Here is a 23,197-nt window from a genome sequence, read left to right as displayed (position 1 = left end):
GGACGCGGGTGGAGACTGCGCGAGGCTCGTTCCAAGGCTTCGGGGCCCCTGGGCCCGCTTTCCTCCCCAACCGGTCCCCTGGGCGTGGAGGGCCCGGGTGCGTTGCGGGCGTCTCCCAGGCGAACAGTCCAGAGCCGAGCCGGACACCCAACTTCAAAGCCGGTGCAACCTGCCCGCCTCCCCCCGCCACCGCCCCCCCCCAAGGAGTCTTTTTCTCAAGACGGCCCAAACCCAGCACACCCTCTGGAACCAGCTTTACGACTTGGGGTTGAAGGCTCCACTTGGGTCCAATTCCTCAACATAGTTCTTTTTTTTTTTTTTTTAAGATTTTTATTTATTTATTCATGAGAGAGAGAGAGAGAGAGAGAGAGAGACATAGGCAGAGACACAGGCAGAGGGAGAAGCAGGCTCCACGCAGGGAGGGAGCCTGACGTGGGACTCGATCCCAGGTCTCCAGGATCACACCCCGGGCTGCAGTCTGCACTAAACCACTGCGCCAACACTAGTTCTTGTACGGTCAAGATCCTTTCCAGGATATTCCTTTTTTTTTTTTGAGAGCGATTGGGGCGGGGAGGGGCAGAGGAAGGAGAATCCTCCACGCTGGGTGTGGATCCCAACTAGGGGTTGGGTCCCACAACCCTGAGATCATGACCTGAGAGGAAAGGAGTCAGATGCCCAACCCACTGAGCCACCCAGGCAGCGCCCCCCTTCCCCCCAAGTTTCTTTTGACTAAGCTTTTCCATCTGCTTCCCATCAGGGTCACTACTGTTCTATGGAGACAGTAGGGCCCTAACAGTACAAGGCAGTGGGGGATGGTCCCAAGCTGAGCTTGCAGCCTCAAGCTACCCATGGTGTGGGGGGCATTTAAAAGAAAATGCCAGTGCACTGTGGGCCAGTAATTCTTCCCAGGACTGCCCCTTGCCTCTCACAGGGACTCTCTTGGTTCCCTACCACTGCGAAGCAGGTAGCCTCCTACTAACCTTTGCTTGGGTGTGATTTCAACAGGTTATAAACAGCTCAGAAGCTAGTCTACTTGTGCAGCATACAGGAGCAAGCAAGCAGCAGACTAACAAATCTTGGGCTGAAAAGTACCCTGATTTTTCTATCACCTTATGGGTGTGGAAGTTTTGAGCAGAGGGGGCAAATGCCATGAGGACACAGAGCTGCAGGTTCCAAGAAAGTGTTAGAACAGGACAGAATGGGAGAACCCCGAGGACGACCAAGCCTCATGCAAACCTCTCTCAAAGGCTTGGTATACATTTCAGGGTTAAAAAGAGGGTGTGTGTCTTAAATGGCATGCAAACTAACTTTCCAGAGCAAATCTTAGAAATTTAGCTACAAAAGCAGTGTAACACCTAGATGGTTTTTTTTTTTTTTTTTTTTTGCAGAGGGTTGGGAGTGGCTGTTTATTAATGGTTATTTCTGCCCCTTTACAAACACCTTGACTTCTGGTTCAAGACAGGATGAAACAGAGATGTTCCCCACTTTGAAAAAAAAGAGTAGAGCCAAAAGGAAGTGTGGTCAGAAGAGGTAGCTGGTTCTGGCAGTGATACAGATGGCGCCATACATTAGTTCACAGGCAACTGATAAAATTTTTTATTTCACTTTGAATTTTTACACTTTTCCTGATTATTCCGTGTTAAGGTGGAAACTAGAACTGTTTAAAAGACATACACAAATCTAGTACATCAATAACTGGGGATTTTTCTTTTTTATCTTTTTTTTTTTTTTTTTTTTTTGCTATTCTATTTTCACAACCACAGGTGTGCTTGCTAGGCAATATAACCGTCACAGAAGCAAACGTGAGGCAGAAATACTGGTAAGGAAAAACGAAGCAAGAAAGAGCTACCAGATATACAGACAGGCTCGTTCCACATTCACTACTGCATTTTCAAGCGCCAAGTATTAACTGCACGTTTTTGTTCAGCTAGAAAGGGGGAAGGGATTTTTTTTTTTTTTTTTCTTTTTTTGGTTTGTCTTAAATCAGTGCATGAAGATTTCTTTTCTCATTTCAGCAGATGGACAAACAGGTGGACATTACAGCAACGTGGAATGTTCAAGGGAGAAGGGTACTGTGAGACTTGGTAGGCCTGGCTATTCTGGACTCTCCCCATTGCAGTGTTCATGCAACTTCCCTGCATTATAGGGTCTTGTTCAGACAGGTCTGTGAACTTGGCTGGAGGAGCACACTTGGGGGATGTGGTGACAGGTACTAACAAGCGTTATCAGGGCTGGCTGCAACACAGGGAGAAATCATGGGTATTGAAAAACACTTTTTGATTCAGATTCTTGGTTGGACTGAAGAGCAAACAAGAGTGCTGAGAACTGGAGGAAGTCAGAGCTATGTGCTGGAAGCTCTTCTTAACTCTCTGAAGCGAAGCCTGCTGACCAAAGTGCTCGCCGACCCTGCTCACCCCCTCCAAGCCCCCACCTGGCCCATGCCAGATTAAACAATGGAGAGAAGACAAGGACAAAATTCAAAAAGAAAAAAAACGTAAGGAAGCAGGACAGATGTTTAAAGACTGAAAAGAAAAACCAGAGTCAACAGTCAAAAAAAGGACAGGGGGAAGAATGTTTCGATTTCAAAATTTAAAAGCCCCAAGCTAGAAAGCACTCAAAGGCTGAGTACTTCTCAGGTGGAAGGCAATCTCTGCAGAACATTACTCTTAAAGGTATGACCCAGGAAACAGATATGCGGCTTTTTTCCTTTTCTTCTCTAGGTCCCAGTTACAAGGGAAACAGATTCCACTGCTAGAGCGCAAGGTGCAAATCAGTAAGATGGCTACGGGAAAGGGGTGCTAGTCACGTGTTTTAGGAGCACTGGACCTTTTTCATGGTGTCAAACCCAATTATCTGCCACAAAGAGTTCAGGCTACTTCAGGCTTCAAGTTTACTCGGAGGAAGACACTGGACATCTGCAGTCATGAACTTTTGAGTGGCAACAGCCCAAACTGGCCAAGTGTCTGTAATCCCTCCCAAACAGGCAGAATGACTGTGAGTTACTGTCACACTTGAATGTCACAGGACAGGTGTCTCACTCTGCGTCCCAGCTTCACAATATAATCTCTATAGCTTTCTGTACAACTTTACAATGGAACTGTTATTTCAGTGACTAGTTTGATATCAGATTAAACTTTCCAAAAAGTTACACATAATTCAGATCTATTTTTTTCTACCAGTAAGAGTTCTGCGAAGTTACAAAACCCCATAATCACAGTGTTCAGTTTAAAAAAAAATTCAACACACAGTAATCCTGTCAATGTTAATCAAAACCAAAACTTCAGAATGCCGTGGCATTTATGTGACCAATCTGAGTTTTAGATACAAACACCAGCTGTTTATCCCGTGGACCATTTTGCTAGGCTGAGGCTGTGAAAAATTGAAAGTCGACGTACGACTCTTTTTTTTTTTTTTTTTTTTTTTATCATCGCACAAAGGGATATATGTGGAGGGTACAGAGTGACACTGAACAGATCACGAAGTACAACAGACATTAGTTCTCTCCCTCCCCAGCATCTCCTTCATCTCCCTGGTTTTCCGACGTCCACAGCTGCAAGAGAAAAACAGAGCTATAATCAAAAATAGGGCTACTAACATTCACTCAGGGAGGTAGGCCCAATCTGGGCCACCTTGTCTTGCGCTTAACTGCATTAAAATTCTTCCTGTATTACTGCAGCCAGTGAGGACTGCAAAGGGCAAAACTTTAGCAGTCATTTATAACCAATTTAACAACTTAATACTTTTAACTCTACTTACAGGGTACATATTCCCTCAAGTCTTGGGGAACAGTGAATTCTTAGATCAGTGAGTAGGTACAAGACTATATAAGCCCTCCAGAAGCAGTCGTGTAAACCAGCAGTACTTACAGTGAGATTGTCCCTAAGCAACTGCATGATCAGGGTGCTGTCTTTGTAAGACTCTTCATTCAGTGTATCCAATTCAGCAATTGCTTCATCAAAAGCCTAAAACAAAGAGCCTTTAATAGAGCTGTCACAGGTTCTCTGGAGCTAGTTTAGCCTAGTTTTTTTTCTGTTAACGAATATAATTTCTTTTCCTGTATGGGAGCTGAACTATTATGACCTTGTCTGCTGGTTGTATAAGCAAACAGGTAATGTATGTTTATAAAGCACTGACCAACACTGACACAAATTACCAGATAAGAACTGGATTGTATGCGATGAAGACGGCAGGCATTACTGTCAACCCAGCACAAATTCACATCATTTTCTAATGGCCAAAGATACTATTGGTAATCCTTTGTTTCTTTACTAAACCTCAAAAGGTCTGGATATAAGGAATAAAGGGAGAACAGAAGTTCATACCACTAAATCTGATTCAATTAAGTGATGGACCTTAGAAAATTCATTTCATCTACTTTCTCCAAATTAAAAAAATTGTTAAATAACAGTATGCATGCTGAAAGACTAAAACCTGGTCTGACTTCTTTCATTTGCGTAGCTGAAACATCAAATCTTGCCACAAGGAATACAATACATAATGGAGGCTTACAGAGCCCAAAGTTTGACAAGAAACAATACGCTACCTTCCCCCTGAATTTTCTACAACCACCAGTAATTACACAATGAAAACAAACAAAAATCAGCAGGGTGTATTGAGAAGAAATAAAAAAGTGACAGGTCCATATTACTTTCACAAAAGATCTATTCCTATCTCCAGAACATCTTGTACCCTTTTTCTAAAAAGCTGTACCTTTTTAGATTATATTTTAAACTTACACTAAAATTTTATGAGAGAAGTCTAAGACAGGGAGTTGTTAAATTCAGGTAATAATAAGAAGTTACTAAAAAATGAGCAGTGTTTTACTATGACCAGAAGGTCTTTCTCACCGTTTTTGCCAGGCTGCAAGCCTTTTCAGGAGAATTTAGAATCTCATAGTAGAAGACGGAGAAATTCAGTGCCAGGCCAAGTCGAATTGGATGTGTAGGCTGCATTTCTTTCTTACTAATTTCAAATGCTTCCTGGTAAGCCTGCTGGGAGTTCGACACAGTGGCTATAAGAAAGACAAGAACATTAAAAGGGAGTTTTTACCTAGATGCATCACATGCTGGACCACAATCCAGTTATTTTACCATACCAGGCAGGAATGAGGAGTGATACTAATGAAGGATCAGTGTCTCCATCATCTGATTAATAATCATTTGTTAAATGTTTATTCTAAGCCAACTACTACATTAAATGCTTTGGGGGAAAGCAACAAGTATGACAAAGTATACTAAAGCAGTTTTTAAGAAATACAGAAATATGGGCAGCCCAGGTAGCTCAGCAGTTTAGTGCCGCCTTCAGCCCAGGGCCTGATCCTGGAGACCCGGGATCCCTGCATGGAGCATGCTTCTCCCTCTGCCTGCGTCTCTGCCACTCTCTCTCTCTCTCTGTATCTCTCATTAATAAATAAACAAAATCTTATTAAAAAAAAAAAAAGAAATAAACTTTAACAAGATAGAACATGGGAAACAATATGCTCCAGTAGAAGAATCATGACTTGAGAGAGTCAACAGACCCAAACTTGAATTCCTAACTCATTCACTCAATGTGGGGCTCGGGCTTGAATAAGTAAAAACCCTGTGAGCCTTGGTTTCCTCATCAGAAAAACTGGCAGATCCTCACTGGAACTCCTAGAGTTGTGTAAGGAACAAATGAGACTCTAAAATACTTGGCACACAGTAGGCACTAAATAAAGCAGACCTATAGTTATTACCATCACAAAATGCACGTGATAAAAGAAATGCATTGCTATTTACTATGGTGGTTTTATAGTATCAGACATTTTAGTTTTATTTCTGAAAAGAGAGATACCAAATAATTCTCAAGATCTTTTTTTTTTTTTTTTTTTTTTTAAGAAAAAGATCTCTTTAAATGCACTACTATACCACACTTTTAATGCCCTCTGCACTTTCCCCTTAGACACATTGTTGTCAACTCCCATGACCCTATTAATCACAGGTCAGCATAATGCTATGGTCTTTTAAATTCTCAGTACTATGATGTTCATGAGTATGCTGACCAAAGCAAAAACTGTTTAAAATGATTATGAAGGAGGACTGGCTCCACTATTGGTCAAATTTCTTAAAAAAGAAAAAAAAAAAAAAGTTACTTACTTTGTTTATTATCTCCAGATGCCACCTCCGAAAGATATCTAAAATAATCTCCTTTCATTTTCAAGTAGAACACCTTGCTTTCTGGTTGTGTAGCATTGGGAATAAGATATTTGTCCAACAGCTCCTAAAAAATGATTCACATTCTGTTAAGAATCTGGAAATATTACTTATAAGATGTTAAAACTATGTTTGAGATTCAAGACACACTACCACATCTAAATAATTTTGAAGATTTAAAAAAAACATAATTTCCATCCAAAGCTTTTAAGTGGTTTTTCAGCCCAGGTCCTAACAACAGATGCCTGCATTCTTCTGTTAAAAATCTCTTTGACCATCCACAAGGGGTTGATTAAAGTACAGCCATACAATGGAATGCCACGTAAGGCCTTAAAAATGATGATGCAGAACTACACCGATAACATGCAAAGGTTCTCAAAAGAAGTCTGAGTGAAACAAAAAGATTATAAGTACCACATGAATCCTATTCTAATATTAAAATATGTATGTGTACACACAATAGTTAAGTGAAAACTCCTCAAGGATATTTATCAATATGTTAATAATGGTTCTCTACATGATAGGATTAGAAATGATTTTTACTTTCTTATTTATACTCTTCCACCTGGTCACCGCCCCTTTTCTTTCTTTTTTTTTTTTTTAAATAATGAACTTGTATTACTTCTGTAATTTAAAAAAGAAAAAAAAAATCTTTCCCTTTTGGGAGGAAAAGGGGATAATGGATCAAAACTGCCAAAAACCAAGTTGAAAATCAGACCTGGGTAGAAATCCCTCCTCTGCAGCTCTCTATCTGTGCCCCTGGACAAATTATTTAAGCACCCTGAGCCTCAGTTTTCCCGGCTATACGATGGGGAAGCATAATAGCCATCATCTAGGGTAGTTATGAGGATAAATGAACTACTGTACATAAAGCGCTTAACACGATGCCTGGCACGTAGTAAGCACTCAAAAAATAGCTAATACTATTATTAATAATAAATTCCTTTAAACATTTATGCTTACAACAAAAGCAGTTCTGAAGGAGTCCAAGCTTCGTATACAGAGCAATATTTTCGAAGAGTTGTTTTAGAATGTGGCATCCTGAAAAACTGGTTAAGAGGCAGTAAGTACCATGCTTTTCTTCACATTCTTTCAGATGCTCTTAAAAGCTGGTCTACATTTCAGGAATTATAGAACTTTCTCGCCCTTGGAATGCATGCCATACTTCATCTGAATACCAGATGTACCTAACATTCAGGAATTAGTGCACCATTAACAAACCCCCAAATTACCAACAGGCAACAAATTTAGCCATGACACTCTTACACCATGAGTCTAATAAGAGCAGTTCAATGCAAAAGCTTAGTTGTAAGGGGATTTAATCAATCAAAGTGAGAAGATGCAAGGGGCAGTAGTCATTTTAATACTCTGCAGACAGACAGGGTGTAACTCCTATGGGTTAGGGAGGAGTACTGCCTGATGGCTGACAAGCTTTGTACTGGTTTTCAAAAGAAAGGTGTCATGGGCAGTAATTCGGAGAGGCAGCCAGCAGGGGAGGAGGTAGATCCACAAGTGTGAATTCCTTTTCCCTTCAAAGCAGCCCTCACCGTTCATTTTTACCTGATTTCACCTGGAAGAAAAAGAAAGTTCCCAGTGGGCTCAGGATGTGAGGGAAAAACAATATGATCATGATTTGCTCTAGGATCCGCACCCCTCCCACCCAACCCGACTGTGGCCAGAACGAAATAGTTACGGATCAATCATTGGACTAAGGCTTATATAAAACCCAGGAGAGGACAATCCCCAAACCACTTATGATTTGGCTTTGGAACGCTGACTAAACTGACAGATGTGGCTAACTTTCAGGACTTTACATTGTGCAGACATGACTGGGAGAGGATGAATGGTAGCTCGGCTTCTTGCTCTTACCTCCCCAGCTGGAGGTGACATCACCACTCAGACAGAGTAGTCTATCTGTGACTGCACCTACCTGAGATCCTGCCTACGTGGACTCAATTTCTAAAGAAAAGATGGAAGGGACGTGGATTCAGTGCTCCTGTGTGTCACAGGTCTTTTTGAAGGGAGAGGAAAATACCCCACTCATGAGGAGCAACTGCTGTTCAAATAAGAGGCGACAAAAATCACATCATATGCGTAAAAATCAGTTCCGACTGGTTGGCAGCTTTCCAGCATATTCAGACACCTTCCTCTCATGAGCTGTTTGAGAGTCTGCATTTGGACGTTACATGAATACCATCTAGAAATCACCATTTAAAACCGAAACCCTGGCCTCTTACCAGAACATCATTGCAGATGTCCTGCAGCTCGGCCTCGATCTTCTCCCGGTACTCTTTGCCCATCTGCTGCTTCTTCTCGTTCCGCTCTGTCTTCTGCTCAATGCTGGAGATGACGCGCCAGGAAGAGCGGCGGGCGCCCACCACGTTCTTGTAGGCAACGGAGAGCAGATTCCTCTCCTCGTTGGAGAGTTCATGCCCCTGCTCCGTGACGGCCTTCATGGCCGCAGCCATGTCATCATAGCGCTCGGCCTGCTCGGCAAGTTTGGCTTTCTGCACCAGCTCACTTTTATCCATGGTTGTTCCCTGGAATGGGAGCGAGAGAGAAAAAAAGAGAGAAAGCCAGCGTCAGGCTTCAGGGCCCCGGAAATGCACATGTGACCCTTCTTCCAACCCACAGGCAAGCATCAGATGTAAATATGAAATGCGTACTTGCAGATGCCCTCGGCGACACTGAACATAAACACTTATGGGTAATAAGTACCTCGCTAAGGGTTTTTTTTGCCAATTAATTCTCCCAACAGTCCTAAAGAGTAGATATGTTCACAAAAATCCCTTCCCTGTTTTCTGAGCTGAGGAAATGGAAGTTCAGCAAAGGCAAGTGACACACCTGGTAACACTGCTCAGAGACCAAAGGCTCAAGTCTCTCTGTCCCCATGAGCCTGATCTGCCTCCTCAACACACTCAGGCTGCTGAAGAATCATTTCTTCAGAAGCTTATGCTAAATACATGTCCTTAACTTCTTTCAAAAACTGTCTGGTTTTGACCAAATCTGGTTTTTCCCCACAGTATTGGGAAAAACACCTTAAGTGTGAGGATTGCTTCAATTAATCTTAAAACAAAGACAGGACTTTAAATGTTACATCTGGCAGTGCCCATCAAGCAATAGGAAGCTAAAAAATAGCCATTTTTGTCATACCTTCCACTATTTGCTAACTTAACTTGCAGGACACAATATAGACAAGAGCATAAACTATAGGCAGGCAGATATGGCTCCTTCTAGCACCAGCTCTGTTAACTTACTAGAGGAGTACAACCTTGGTCACCTCACTTAACCTCTGAGAGCTTCAATTTCTTTACTGGAAAGTAACAACGTTACCAAGTCTCCTGGGGCTACTGTGAGAACAAATGACCTAATCTACATGAAGGTGCTTTGAAAGTTTCGAGGATTGTATACAAATATCAAATGCCTATACAACTATCAGGGACCAATTTTCTATATGGTGTATAGGCTGCAAGAGCTATGAGTGTATTCATGATGCATAGCAACAGAACTTCAAACCATAATTGAGTGTATTTAAAGTTTTTTCTGAAATAGACAAAAATTTTAGTGACTTCAGTTTATCAAATCCTCCATACTTACCAATCAGTAAAAACTCCTTAAATTATTCACCTCACCTTAGTCAATTCCCCACTTTAATAATCACCATTTGTAGAGAATGCAATAATTTTTGGATAATACGTAGCTAAAAAAAAATTTGTTAACCACTAAGTTTTATGCACGGTTAGCTTAAATTTCGAAATGTCCATCTGTGCTACAGTGCAAAAATACACCACTATCTTAAAGTATAATAAGGTAAATACTACTTTAAATAGTAGTAGAAATATCAGTATTTTTATAACAATTCTTACAGGGGCACCTGGCTGGGTTAGTCAGTAGCTTGATCTTGGGATGAGTTTGATGAGTTTGAGTCCCATGTGTAGAGATTACTGAAAAATAAAATCTTTAAGAAACAAAACAACCCAAACTCTTTCATTACTATATACACAATATCACAATCTAAGGCTTTGAAAACAATTAGTAATTTTAAAATAGCAAAGAAGTAGAGCCCTTCCTCACAAAATGTTTTTGCCTCAAGTCATTTTTGTATTTTCAAATGATAAATCCTATAAGATAGACCCGTCACATGTTTTAAATGGAGCACAGGGTAAGAGCCCCCCAACTGTAGACAACCAAGGAGTTATTAGTTCTCTAAGTTCAGAACTACTGTTTTTTTTCCCCATGGTTTATTATCCAAGTCATACTCGAGCTGCATCCTACATAAGGCTAATTCTAAGCTTCCGCTCAGTGAAGCAAGTCTCCCCTGATCTGCCTGACATCTTCACCCACGTCATGAGAATGAGACTGTAACACAGATAATAATCCTCACAAAACATTCCATTTGCTCTCCTACATTTCCTGGCAGCCCCAGGCACTCAGGATGGGTCACAGGGTTAGTTCTGTTACAAAACAGGAGAAATGATACCATTTCCAGGCGAAAACTGTGAAAAGCCTGTATATTATTTGCCAGACTCTCTTCTCTGACATCAGCTACCTTGAAGGCCATGTGCTGTAGACAATGTGCTAGTGCCTGTAGCCTGAGTCCCTGAGAGACTCTGTTGTACAGACTCCTACAGGCCGGTGCTGGACAGGGCAGTGTGAAGAAGCTTATTAAGTGAAGTCACTGAGATGTTGGTGCTTTTTGAGCCACAATGCACCCTAGTCTACGCTGATAAAAGTACATCAAAAGAACACTATTCTTCAGTTTCAAATTACATACTTTCTCAGTTCATGTTAACTTCCCTGACCACAAAGTCTTTCAAATGGGATAACCTCTATCAGCAAATAATCCTATTTCACTGTTCCTCAAAGTCAGAAGCAGACAGAAGTCAACCTTCAATGAACTTCAAAAATGTTCCAGTCTGCACACGAATTCAAAGTTAGCAGTCACTTAGTTGCCCACTCCAAAGTTCAAACAGCACCTGTGCAACTCTACCAGAAAAGATTCTAATTAATAAAGTATTGGCCAAAAGCCACTTCAGAGCCAAGCCAACCCATGCAGGATTGATTATAAAAAAGTAATGGAGAAATACAAAGGATCAACACTGTTAAATGTTAAAGATGCCATGAAACTCTTTGGCCTTACCAGGCCCCTCCCAAACATTAAAAGTTAAATCATACCTCTCTGAAGAATCTGGACTACTCCTTGGGAGCTCCCAAAGGTACACGCCCTATTTCTCTCAAGATCAAATGTGGCCTGTTGGGGGGTGGGGTGGGGTGGGGACAGACTGTTTTAAGCTTCTTCAGGATCACAGCAAGAGCCCTTAGATACTGAGCCATCATGATATGGTAAGACCAAATGCATGCCTTAAAAACATATATCCATCTGTTTAAAAAATGTTAATTACACACACACACACACACAACACTACAACAAACAAAATCCACAGCTAAATGTCCTGATGCCTACTGCTTACATAACTTTTGACTTATATAACACGGATTTTGAAGCAGTTAGACCAATTTCAACAGGAAATGGGTTACACAACACCCAGCAGTTTGGAGGAAGGCAAAAGACAAGGGGGATCTGGAACTGTTCCTATTTCTACATCTGCAATAAGCCTCCTATTCAGTCTCTCCCCAAACCCACTACCTGCGGTCCCCTTCATGTTTTTTATGATCAGACCAATTCTTAAAATTCTGATCAAGTCACTCACTTCCTGCTTAGAGTTCTTTAAAGTTCCTTCCTGCTGATAGTAGTCAGATTTCCTCCTGTCATTGAAGATTTTCCAACCTATCTTCCCAGCTTTTTGCCAAAACATGCCTTCCACACAAATCCGTACTTCTGCCAAAATGGTTTTCTTACAAAACCTGCTTTTCTGTCTCCATGTCTTTGCTCACCAAGCCACTCCCTCTGCCTGCAATGTCCTTTCCCATTTACTCAGCATACAGAATTCAGAGCATGGTTCACATGCCATCTTCTCCATGAAGCCTTTCTTAAGCCGCTAAGCTGGAGATGTCTAATATGACAGCCAGCCACATGTAGCTATTGTCATACGTGGAAACTGTAATATTTTGGATGCATGGGAGTTCAATTTTTAAAAAAACGATCAAAATAAAGTTCACTTGTTTCTTTGTACTTTTTAAATGTAGAAAATTTTAAATTACTTGTGGCTCATATTCTATTTTCTATCGGATAGCACTGCTCCAAGCTGAAAATATTCTCAACAAAGGATTTCATCTATACCTTACTGTCTTAACACATTTCTTCAGTACTAACATTACTTAGATAGATCTTTAAGTCCCTCACAACACCATAAACTCTTTTAGGACGTATCTCCCACAGCACCTTGCACCTAAGCATCTGCTGAATGAACTTACAGATCCCCAAATGAAAGAATAATAAAACTACAAATTTGGCAGAGTTTTCACTCTGCTTAAATAATTCAAAGCACCTATCCTTCACAAGCACGTTAAACTCTCGTGTTTGCACCTCATTCTTTTGTACTCCTGCACCTTACTTCAAAATCAGTCAAAGGCACAGCACACAGAATAGTCAGTGGTACTGTAACGGTGTGAGCACAGCATTAACGTGTAACTTGTTGTATCATTATCTTGTATACCTGAAACTAATGTACCATTGCAATAGCAACTACACTTCAATTTAAAAAAAAAACAAGAAGAAGAAGAACAGAGAGACTCTTAATCCTGTCCTCACCCTGATTTGGTGCACTTTCAATGACTCTCTTTTGGCAGCTCCATCTAAACCCTACCTGACCTTCAAAGTCCTTCTAGATTTTGGTTGCTCCATGCCTGTCAGGCTTTGTCATCGGCCACTCTCCAGAACGTATCTTTTTCTCTGGCTGGACATCCTCGAATGCTCTATAAATGTCACACTCAAACACCCCTGAAATTGTTTTTTTTTTTAGTTCCTTCATCTAGAATGCTTTCCCATTTACTTCCTATGCAAACTCTATCCATCCCCATGGCCAGAAAGCCTTCCGTGACTACCCCAGTACCCAGTGATGTACCAGCCTGTGAATCCAAATGCACTTGTAGCCTGTTGCACAGTCCAGGACCTACACCTATATGTTTTCTGGTACAGATGAGTAGTGTCCATTTACAAGCAGCTCCACGTGTGTATGTTCTCAAAGGAAAGCTTCACATTTGTTTCTCATTTAATGCCTAACACTGCCAAGCACAAAACTAATGCTCAGACAGGTATCTGTAAACAATTCCAACAAATCAGTTCTGAGAGAGCAGAAAGAACCCAGGATAGCTTTATATGGTACGGCAGAAAGGCAACAAGGCTAGGTCTAAGAGTGGGATGTGGTCCTACAAAGCCATGTGAACTTGTTCAACCTCAGCCTTCCAATCTACACCAGAGATACAGCATCTACCTCAGAAGATGTGCTGTGAAGAGATGCAGGGAATTAAAAAATCTTTTTAAAAAATACATAGTGTAAATCAAATGGAAGTATTATTATTCGTCTCACAGTACCTACACATCACTGTTTCAGGCCACAATGTGAGCTTGGATTTTTATTTATTTATTTAATGTACAACCCATGATAAGGAAAGTAAGTCTAAATTCATCTCCTGCAGGAAGTGAATATGTACAGTGTTAACATTCCTAGGTAAGACTCCACCCTTCAATAGCCTCAAAAGGACACATGTTAACTCTAACACTTTTATCCATTAGTTCCTAATTGAATTTTCTTGAATTGAATGCTAAGAAGTGATGGGTTATAATCAGGACCTACTTTTCTTCGGAGACTTTTTTTTCTTTAGCATTTTATTTATTTATTCATGAGAGACATAGAGAGAGAAGCAGAGACATAGAGGGAGAAGGCAGCTCCCTGTGGGGAGCCCAATACAGGACGTCATCCAGAGACAGCGGGATCATGCCCTGGGCCAAAGGCAGATGCTCAACCACTGAGCCACCCAGGCGTCCCTCTTCTGAGACTTTCTGCCAATATCCTAACAAGAAAAACATCAGCAAGAGTGCCTTTATTTGCCTTCTAAAAAACCTTAAAAGACTGCAGTCTCACCATCAGGCCTGGCACTAATAACACAAAGACACCAGAGCAAACTTATTAAAGGCTGCAACAGATCAAACCCCATAGTGCACCAGGAGACTTCCTTGTGCTGGGCACAGATCAAGAAGACACAAAGATGCCTCAGAACAGTTCTCAAGCATAGCCACAGGATGATGTCAGATGTCTATCCGTACTTTTTTTTTTTTTTAAGATTTTATGTATTCATTCATGAAAGACACAGAAAGGCAGAGACACAGGCAGAGGGAGAAGCAGGCTCTCTACTGGGCAGGGAGCCCAATGCGGGACTCGATCCCAGGACCATGGGATCATGACCTGAGCCAAAGGCCGATGCTCAACCACCTAGGCATCCTGTCTATCTGTTCTAAGCCACTGGATACAGCACTTTAGAGGAATGGAAAGCATGTGCTGATTAAATCAGTGGTGCTTAGTGAAAAAATGGAAACAATCTAAATATTTAATAAAGAAGTGGTTAAGAAGAGGGATAGTTGGTACAAGACTATATGGCTGTCAAAAGAAAGGATTTAATGTCATAAATCTGTTAGATACATATCAATAGAAAAAAGGGGAAAAGATGCACAAAAGTATTTCATTTACGGGCAGCCCCGGTGGCTCGGCGGTTTAGCGCCGCCTTTAGCCCAGGGTGTGATCCTGGAGACGTGATCGAGTCCTGTGTCAGGCTCCCTGCATGGAGCCTGCTTCTCTTTTGCCTGCCTCTCTCTTTCTCTCTCTGTTTCTCATGAATAAATAAAATCTTAAAAAAAAAAAGTATTTTTTTCTAAAATATCCTGAAAGAATGTTATGAAGAATAATTCTAAGGGTGCCCATGAAGTAACAGGATTTCCTTTCAATACATGAAACCTCAAATCTGACTGTAAATGCTAAAACAAGAGTATCTATATGAGCCAACCAAGGCTCTCTATCTCAAAATTCTTGCCTAAGGGATTTCTCTTAGTCAGGTTTGGAATACTGAGAGGCCATCTCCCAGTGGCCAGAAGCAGACATCCAAGTATGAGGGAAAAAAAATAAAAATACAAGTGACTACCCATTACCAATTCATATTAAAAAAAAAAAAGAAAGAAAGAAAGAAAAGCAGCCTGACAAGAAAATGACCTTCTGAAATAGTATTGAACTTTCAGCTAAGTTTTGTTTTCAAAGAAAAGAACATGCCTTTTTCTTTTTTTTTAATAGGCTCCACGCCCTATGTGGGGCTTGAACTCACAACTCTGAGATCAAAAGTTGCATGCTCTACTGACTAAGCCAGCCAGGTGCCATATGCTCAATTCTGAAATACTGAGCTTTAATTGAATTCGATAATTTCCTAGAAATTTAAAATTGAGGATTCCACTATCATGTCAGAATCACTAACCCTTTATTATGAAACATAAGAGTGGAATTTGTTTCTAGGAAAGCCCTACATACTACAAATCTCGGCTTCTAAAGAGAAATTAGGCAATTCTTAGAGTAATTTCTCTGAACCTCAGTTTCCTTAAATGTTAAAAGGAGACATTAGTAGCTATCAAGGATGCACAAAAAAATTGGCTAGATGGCACTGGTTGGAGCAAAGGCTCAATAGACACATTCTTTTTGTTTTGGTTTTGTTGGGGGGGGGGGTGACAGAGGAAGCAGGAGAGAGAATCTCAATCAGATTCCACACTCAATGTGAAGAGCCCGACTTAGGGCTTGATCTCATGAGCCTGAGATCATGATCTGAACTGAAATCAAGAATAGGACACCCAACCAAGTGAACCATCTAGGAACCCCAACACATTCTTACTCTTATGCTACTTCATAAAGATGTAGTGCCTATAATTTAATGTGTGTTGAAATCACTATGAATGAAAACATTACCAGTAGGTCCAAGAAAATTCTTTTCTTGAAATTCACAAGACATACAATTAGAATAGTGCAGATCTCACCTCTGAGAGCCTACACTCCCCCAGTAGGAACAGAAGACAGCACATACTTTAGAGTTATAAAGCTTCTCTTTGAAAAAACAACCAACTAGAATTAGAGAGAAGAGGTTTAGTTCAAAAGTGGCTGGGTCCTAACTGGTTTTCTGGGCTAGAGAGGTTCTTCCAGGAGAGACAAAGAGAACTCCAGGTAGGGACAAGAAACACCGATGTATGAATAAAGGGCACATTATGTTTTTCTAGATGAAACTAAAGAAATCAAAGGCCAAAGTAGATAAAGAGATACGTACAGTCACAAATCTGGAGAGAAAACTGACAGGAGCATCTTAAAAATCCAGACTCACAAGTTTCTATGGGGTAAGGAACTGACAGTAAATTCTGACTAGCGTTCACAGTCATACCATTCCAGACCGAGCACCCACAGCACCATAAGGCCAAAGTTACAGTTCTGGAGTCACTCCACTGAAGGAAAAACAGATGCCAAGCTACAGCAGGGGGGACTTGAGAAAGTCATGGGGCCAGGTGGTTAGGGGGTGTTACCCAGAAAAAGTTAAGTACTCCTAGCTCTTAAAGAAAATTACTGACTGAAAAACACCCACTCTTAAAAAATGTCTGTGTGCCATTCTACACACACAAATTCAGTCCTGTCAAAAACTTAACTCTGAACATTTGTAGGCTGTTAGAAAATGAAACACATCATGTCCTAAATACAAAATCATTAGTACTCATGTCCAGCAAACAGAATTGTGGAGGGAAACTTCACTTCCATTTCAAAATCTCTTCCCTCTTCCACATCGGTTGTTATGCCCAAGTAGTGAAAACTAAACTTTAAAAAATGGAAGTATTAAGTGATAATGCCCAAGGTCACACAATGTGAATCAGCAGGTAGGACAATAAATTGATCTTGTGGCATTTGATCAATCCCAAAAGACAATATGTTAATTCTCATCCATAAACACAGCTCAATTGGTCAATTTTGTGAATAGGGTTCGAAAGCTTTGAGCTCACCAACATAATGAAATGACCCAGCCCAATTTACCGGTACCACACTCCAACACCATAGGCTACCACATCTGTGAGTCTATCTTCTCATGCATAAAATAGGCAAATCTATTTAATATGGTTCTTGGAAACAGTAACTTAGTTCATGATGCAAAATACTTAAGTCTCTACACATTGTGAGCATTCAAATGGCAGCCACGAAAAAGTCTAATAGATGTGCTTAGCCAGGAAAGGGACAACTTACTACACACCTCATTTCTTTTAAAACTACATGGATTTCTTTAAAGACTTTTAAAAGAAAAGCATGTGAGCTTACCTATGCCTATTCCTAAAGTAACACTTAGCAGAACTTACTGTAAAAGTCTTTATTGACTCCCACTGGATTGAGAGCTTAAGGTAAGAACCCAAACTTGTATCTTTGGGCACCCAACGTGTGGCATAATGCGTGCCATGCTGAGTATGACTAATATGATCAACTGATGCACTTTTTAAAAGAAGTGAACAAGGCTGTTATTTCCTATGTGGACAGAGGTAAGTAGACCACATCTGACCTATAAAATACAGACTATATTTATCTCTGCCTTAGTCTACTTTAGAATAGAGCCACCCCAGCTCCAATCAGGAAACAACAGTAATGCTTTTTAACCAATGTTTTTCAGCTACCAATTTTTATATTTATAAATTTAGATTGAGTTTCAACAAGCCCTTGGAATACTTTCTCTCCATCTCCTCTTTTAAATAGTCCATACCAGCTGACTTAGTAAACAACAAAAATACCCATCATTTATAGTTTACCCAAATATGGAAAGCACTGGGGCTTTATTATCAACTCATTTAATCCTAAGTATCCTATGAGGTAGGTGCCACCATCCCCTTTTACAGATGCAAGGAGTAACTTACCCAGGGTCACACAGGTAAAACTGGTACACACGCTCTCCTCTATGTGGCACTGTCTCCTAAAGACCAATTAGGAGTCTCAGTACTTACTTTTGGAAGAGATAGAATGAACAATTTTTCCAAAAAACCCATACAAAGTTATTACAGTGAGGTTTCAGGGATCGGCCTTAAGTTAATTTATCTAGTTTTAAAAATCAAAATAAAATTAAGTTAAAAACAGCACATGCCGGGGATCCCTGGGTGGCGCAGCGGTTTGGCGCCTGCCTTTGGCCCAGGGCGCGATCCTGGAGACCCGGGATCGAATCCCACGTCAGGCTCCCGGTGCATGGAGCCTGCTTCTCCTTCTGCCTGTGTCTCTGCCTCTCTCTCTCTCTCTGTGTGACTATCATAAATAAATAAAATTAAAAAAAAAAAAAAAAAAAAAACAGCACATGCCGAAAGCTCAACAGATGTTGAACAAACTTTAAGGTGAGGTTTGTGGGCAAATAACAATGGCCAGGCCTCATTATCTACTTCATTGTCACCCCTGTCCAGGTCAAGGCCATTCAGAAATAACTTACTGTTGGGTCTCTTAAGGAAAACAATGAAATAAAACTAACAGGAAAAAACTTACATAAGAGAGGACTGGCCAGATTATTAAAAATAATAATAATAAAAAAATTAAAAATCCTCTCTCTAACCTATAGTTCGCTGCGAATGACTTGTTCTCTTGAGGCCATCAATCAATCTCATCTCACTATAAGTACACATTAGAAACACATAACTATGCCTATATTAGAAGATCTTTTAGCCCAGAAAGCAGTAAGCTTTCTTACTTGGCTTTTAGCACACGTATCCCAAAATAGAAAGTACTTTAGTCTCTTTTCCTCCCAAAGTATTCCCCTTAGAAAAACTCCTTTAGAATCCAGCTCCAACTGTTGGTTTCTCCCTCATGACATACAGATGACTTACCAGAACCATATTCATGTAAAGACCAAGATGGTTGTAATGCTTAAAAGTTGCTTTTATACAATGTATTTTTTGCTCCCTTGCTAGTGTGAATTATCTGTCACCTCTCCCTAGAAAAATGTAGGAACCAAGGAACGCAAAGTCCCTCTAGAGCAAATCTTAGTTCAATCTGGGATATCCTTATTCCTTAAAGGAAAACTGCCCAGTTTGATGCCACTCAAAAAACAGGTACCTAATAAGACATTATAATTTACTATTTTCCTTATCTCTTCCTCCCCAACAAAATATGGGGAAAAAAAAAATCTAAGAATCTACAGAAAAAGTAGTATGGTAAACCAAAAATTAGTGATGGGGAGTCCTGATCAAATTCTGTTAGATGAAGAACCAATAATTAGATAAATCAGCATGGCACAAAGTGATGAACTTTCTCACTAATATGAGGCAAATGCTAGAAACACTGTGTTTCTCACAAGCTTGCTTCCTGACGCACACCAGCAATATCATCCCCTCATGCCAGGATGAATACAGTCCCTCCACTAAATTACATTCTATGTACCTTCAAAAATAGCTAAAATTCTTGTTCAAACACATTTAAAGAGGACACATGTAAAGAAAAATTAAGAACTAAATGATGTTCACATGAAACATGTTCCACTGCTGGTAGCCACTTATCATTAGAGCCAGATTGGCACTTACCTTGTGCTATGTGTGTGTACTTCTGAGAAAATTATTTAACTCTTGTGCCTCAGTTTCCTCATCTGTAAAATGGGGCTAACAGTACTTACCTATCATTGGTTCTTATGAAGACTTCATTAATATGCATAAAGAGCTTAGAACAAAGTGTGGCACAGAGCAGGCAATGTGGTAACTGTTATTATTATTGACTAATTGCCCTGATGCTACCTCATCAGCTGGCGAATAAATCAAATGGATGGATTCTATGTGTCTATGCTATACAGCATATAGATATATGCTATATCCAGTCTCTGTATATGTGTATTCTTGGATATGGTCAAATAACATTTACTAAACACCTACTGTATCCCAAATGCTTATTTTAATCATTGCGCTTGTCATAACAACACAACAAAGACTATTACCATTTGCATTGTACAGGCTTAGAAACCCAGAAGATGCTGTACACAAAATAAAGTTCTATAAGAACATCAATTTTTGAAAGCAAAATGTATACAAAGCAGGGATGGGTCTCATCAGAATGCAGCTGGAGGAAAAAAGAAAGCCATTAATAGTGAATTCTGATTAAAAAAAAAAAACAGCTTATACTTAACAGTTTATATTATAGTTTGTAAAAAAGCTTCAAGACAACTCTGAGACAGAGAAACTAAGAACCAGAGATTAAGTAATATGCTGAAGACCCCACAGCTAGAAAACGCTGCAGGCTAGACCTGAATCAAATTTATCTGACTCCAGGTCCAGTGCTCTGTCTCTGTATCCACAGCCAAATGGGCAAAAGGCACTTTTCGCAGTAGCTCAAATCTCTGGAGACTCTGCCACCCGGAACAAGCATCATGGGAATTTGCTCAGCCTGGTTTTATGGAGGCTGCCTCCCTGATCTATAGAGCTCCAATTCTAAAATGGCTTCAACATAACACAAGCACTGCATGATGGGAAATGTACAGAAGATTATAGGGTAGGAGCCATACTCCAGGGGCTTACAGTCCAGAAATATTTGCTCCTGATGAATGAGGATATTCAATCTAAAAATTAGGTGTGTGGTCTAGGCCAAATTACCTTATTTCTCATAAAGACTTCATCTGTAATATGGGTGAATGGTTTCTTATCTCACTGAAAAACGAGGTTAGGAAAATCATTCAGCAGTTGCTACTGGATTACTACTCTTCCATTTGGAAGACCACACCCAAAATTCTGTAGGGTCTAATAAAAACTGACAGGTTTTACCCTCACCATCTTGCCTGCTGCTAAGGAAACAGACCCAAGAAAAATGAGGGCTCAGACAACTGAGATATTCCTGAGAAATGGGGTGTGATAAGGCAGTCGAGAAGAAAATCACTAGGAATCAAGCATTATTTATGCATATACATTTCCAAAGAGAAAATGCAAAAAGCTGAGTAGCTATGTGTCCAGTTCTATAAACTGCCTGTGTGTGTGGCTTTATATGAACAACTATGACACAGTGAGAAATGCAGACAATTTTCATATTTTTTGAAAGTGCTTCATCTTTCTGGATCCTGTGGCCGCCTGATTTTGTATGTTCGTAACATCCTCTCGCCAAATTCCATCACCCACAGAGAGTAGGTAAAATCAGAGCCTGATGCTGTCTAGTCTTACCAAAGAGAAAAGGAGTGAAGGCAAGGACAAGAGCCATGCGTTTTTATAGAAAGGTTGACAAATTGTCTTACCAATACTGCCACCTTTGAAAACCCCATTACATGCAGTTCTCCATTTGCAATAGACAAAGATGTACTCAATCCTCTGAAGAAAAGGGGCCCAAACCAATCCTACCCCTTCCCTACCACCAGGGAGGCCACCAGGCAAATTTCAATCCTTAAAAAAAACAAACAAACAAAAAAAAAAACGTGCTAACACACAGTATGGGGGAATTTGGGGTGAGGACACAAAAGACTTTGGCATTAAATGACGGTAAATACCGTGGGAAAACACTCCGATTTTCAGCTTCTGATTATTATTATTATTATTTTTCCCCCCCTGGGGATCAGACCTGACTCAGTAAGCGGTTCCAACAAATGCATTTTCTTGATGCAGACCTCAACCCTGTGTGCTTCTCAGGGGATCTCAGGTCCTGCTAGATTTCCAAACCAGCGAACGATGATGAAATGGCTTTACTGCAAAGTGGGAGGGGGGTTTTCCCTCTGCTCTCTCCCAAGGTTAAACCCCTTGCCCAGCCAGGGGGTAGTCAACAGAGGCCCTGGAGCTCGAAAACCAGCCCATATTTAGTCAATTTTCAATTTCTGGAAACCAGAAAGCAAGGAGCGGAGGTGACAGGGCTTAAAGGGTCGGCTTTCGCCGCCCAAGGAGCAGGGAGGGGTCGCGCGGGCATCGAAGGCAGGTGGGGAGAGGGAGGGCCGGGGGTCCGCGGCTCGAGGTCCCTTCCGGCCTCGCACTGAGCCGCACCCCGCCCGCAGGGCAGGGCCGCAGGCGGCGAGGGCCGCCCGGGCCTTTCCCAGAGCCAAGGGCCCGGCCCCGGAAACAGGGAGGGGCCGCGGCCAGGCCGGGCCCGCGCCGCAGGCGGCCGCGCGGGGCCGAGGAAGCGGCGCGCCGCCCCCTCCCAGGGCCCACCCGCGGGGTCGCCCGCGTCGCTGCGGCGGGCGCCGCCCCGGGGGGAGCTTCGGCTTGGGCCCCCAGGGGCCCCGGGCGGACCCCGCGCCGCACTCACCGCGGGAGGGCGGCAGGAGGCAAAGACGCTTGCGAGCGAAGCTCCGAGCGCGGGGACGGCTTCCTTCCCAAGCCCACTCCTCAGGCAGCGGCGGCGGCGGCGGCTGCACAGGCGGCGGCGGCGGCGGCGGCGGCGGCAGCAGCTACCCCGGCTCCGGAATCGGCGGCGGCGGTGGCGGCAGCTCCACTTCCGCTCCGGTCACCACTTCCGCTCCGACCCGCGCTCCGCCCCGCCCCTGCGCCGGCTCCCCATTGGACGAGCCGGGCACGGGGTTGCCCCGGCCGCCCGAGAGGGGCGCTGACGGAGGGAGGAGGAAGGGGCGCGGAGACCCGGACGCGGCGGACTGGAGCGAGGAGGGAGCGGGCGGACGGGGGCGGAAATGGAGGCGGCGGGCGGAAAGAGGCAGTGGGAGACGAGAGGGCGGAGCTGGGGTGCGGGGTGCGGGGGTGCTGGGAACCCGGCGGGGGAACCCGAGCCGACGCCGGGGTCATCGCCTCCCTCCCTCCTCCAAAAGGAATCGCCGCCGGGTCGCAGGCGGAGGTCAGTCCCCTGTGGCTGAGCGCTCCGGGAATGCGGACCTGGGGAAGGACAGAAATGGTTCAGCCTTCAACCTTCGCTTAACCGTCCCATCAGCCCTTGGAAGGCGCTCGTCGTGTTCTCCTTTTGTGGACAGGAGAGGCCGCGTGAAGCGCCAGGCATCTGCAGGCCTCGACCGGCCGAGTCTTTTGTGTTCCTTGAAGCCGGTGCCCCTGATCCCTTCGTGGAGGCGCGCCCTTCCCAAGGCTCCCAGGGGAAGCTTCAGGAAAGGGAACCGGCCTCTACCGCGCGCGCACACAC

The 23,197-nt window shown here is 42.4% G+C and overlaps 1 protein-coding gene across 2 annotated transcripts; it reads right to left on the bottom strand.

Moving 5' to 3' along the window:
- Positions 1 to 1,572: 1,572 nt before the first annotated feature.
- Positions 1,573 to 22,558, bottom strand: YWHAB (tyrosine 3-monooxygenase/tryptophan 5-monooxygenase activation protein beta). 2 transcript variants are annotated; one of them, XM_072801175.1, is made up of 7 exons: positions 22,361 to 22,548; positions 18,040 to 18,095; positions 8,411 to 8,713; positions 6,117 to 6,240; positions 4,848 to 5,011; positions 3,867 to 3,962; positions 1,573 to 3,550 (listed from the first exon to the last, which is right to left on the bottom strand). In XM_072801175.1, the coding sequence occupies exons 3-7, from the start codon at positions 8,702 to 8,704 to the stop codon at positions 3,494 to 3,496; spliced, it is 735 nt and encodes a 244-aa protein (XP_072657276.1). In that variant the 5' UTR covers positions 8,705 to 8,713; positions 18,040 to 18,095; positions 22,361 to 22,548; the 3' UTR covers positions 1,573 to 3,493. The 2 variants fall into 2 exon arrangements, with proteins under 2 accessions (XP_072657276.1, XP_072657275.1); XM_072801174.1 differs by lacking the exon at positions 18,040 to 18,095 and having other exon boundaries at positions 22,361 to 22,558.
- Positions 22,559 to 23,197: the final 639 nt, after the last annotated feature.

Source organism: Canis lupus, chromosome 26, assembly GCF_048164855.1.
Source record: "Canis lupus baileyi chromosome 26, mCanLup2.hap1, whole genome shotgun sequence".
NCBI lineage: Eukaryota > Metazoa > Chordata > Mammalia > Carnivora > Canidae > Canis > Canis lupus.
This window is presented reverse-complemented; position numbering and strand designations above follow the sequence as displayed.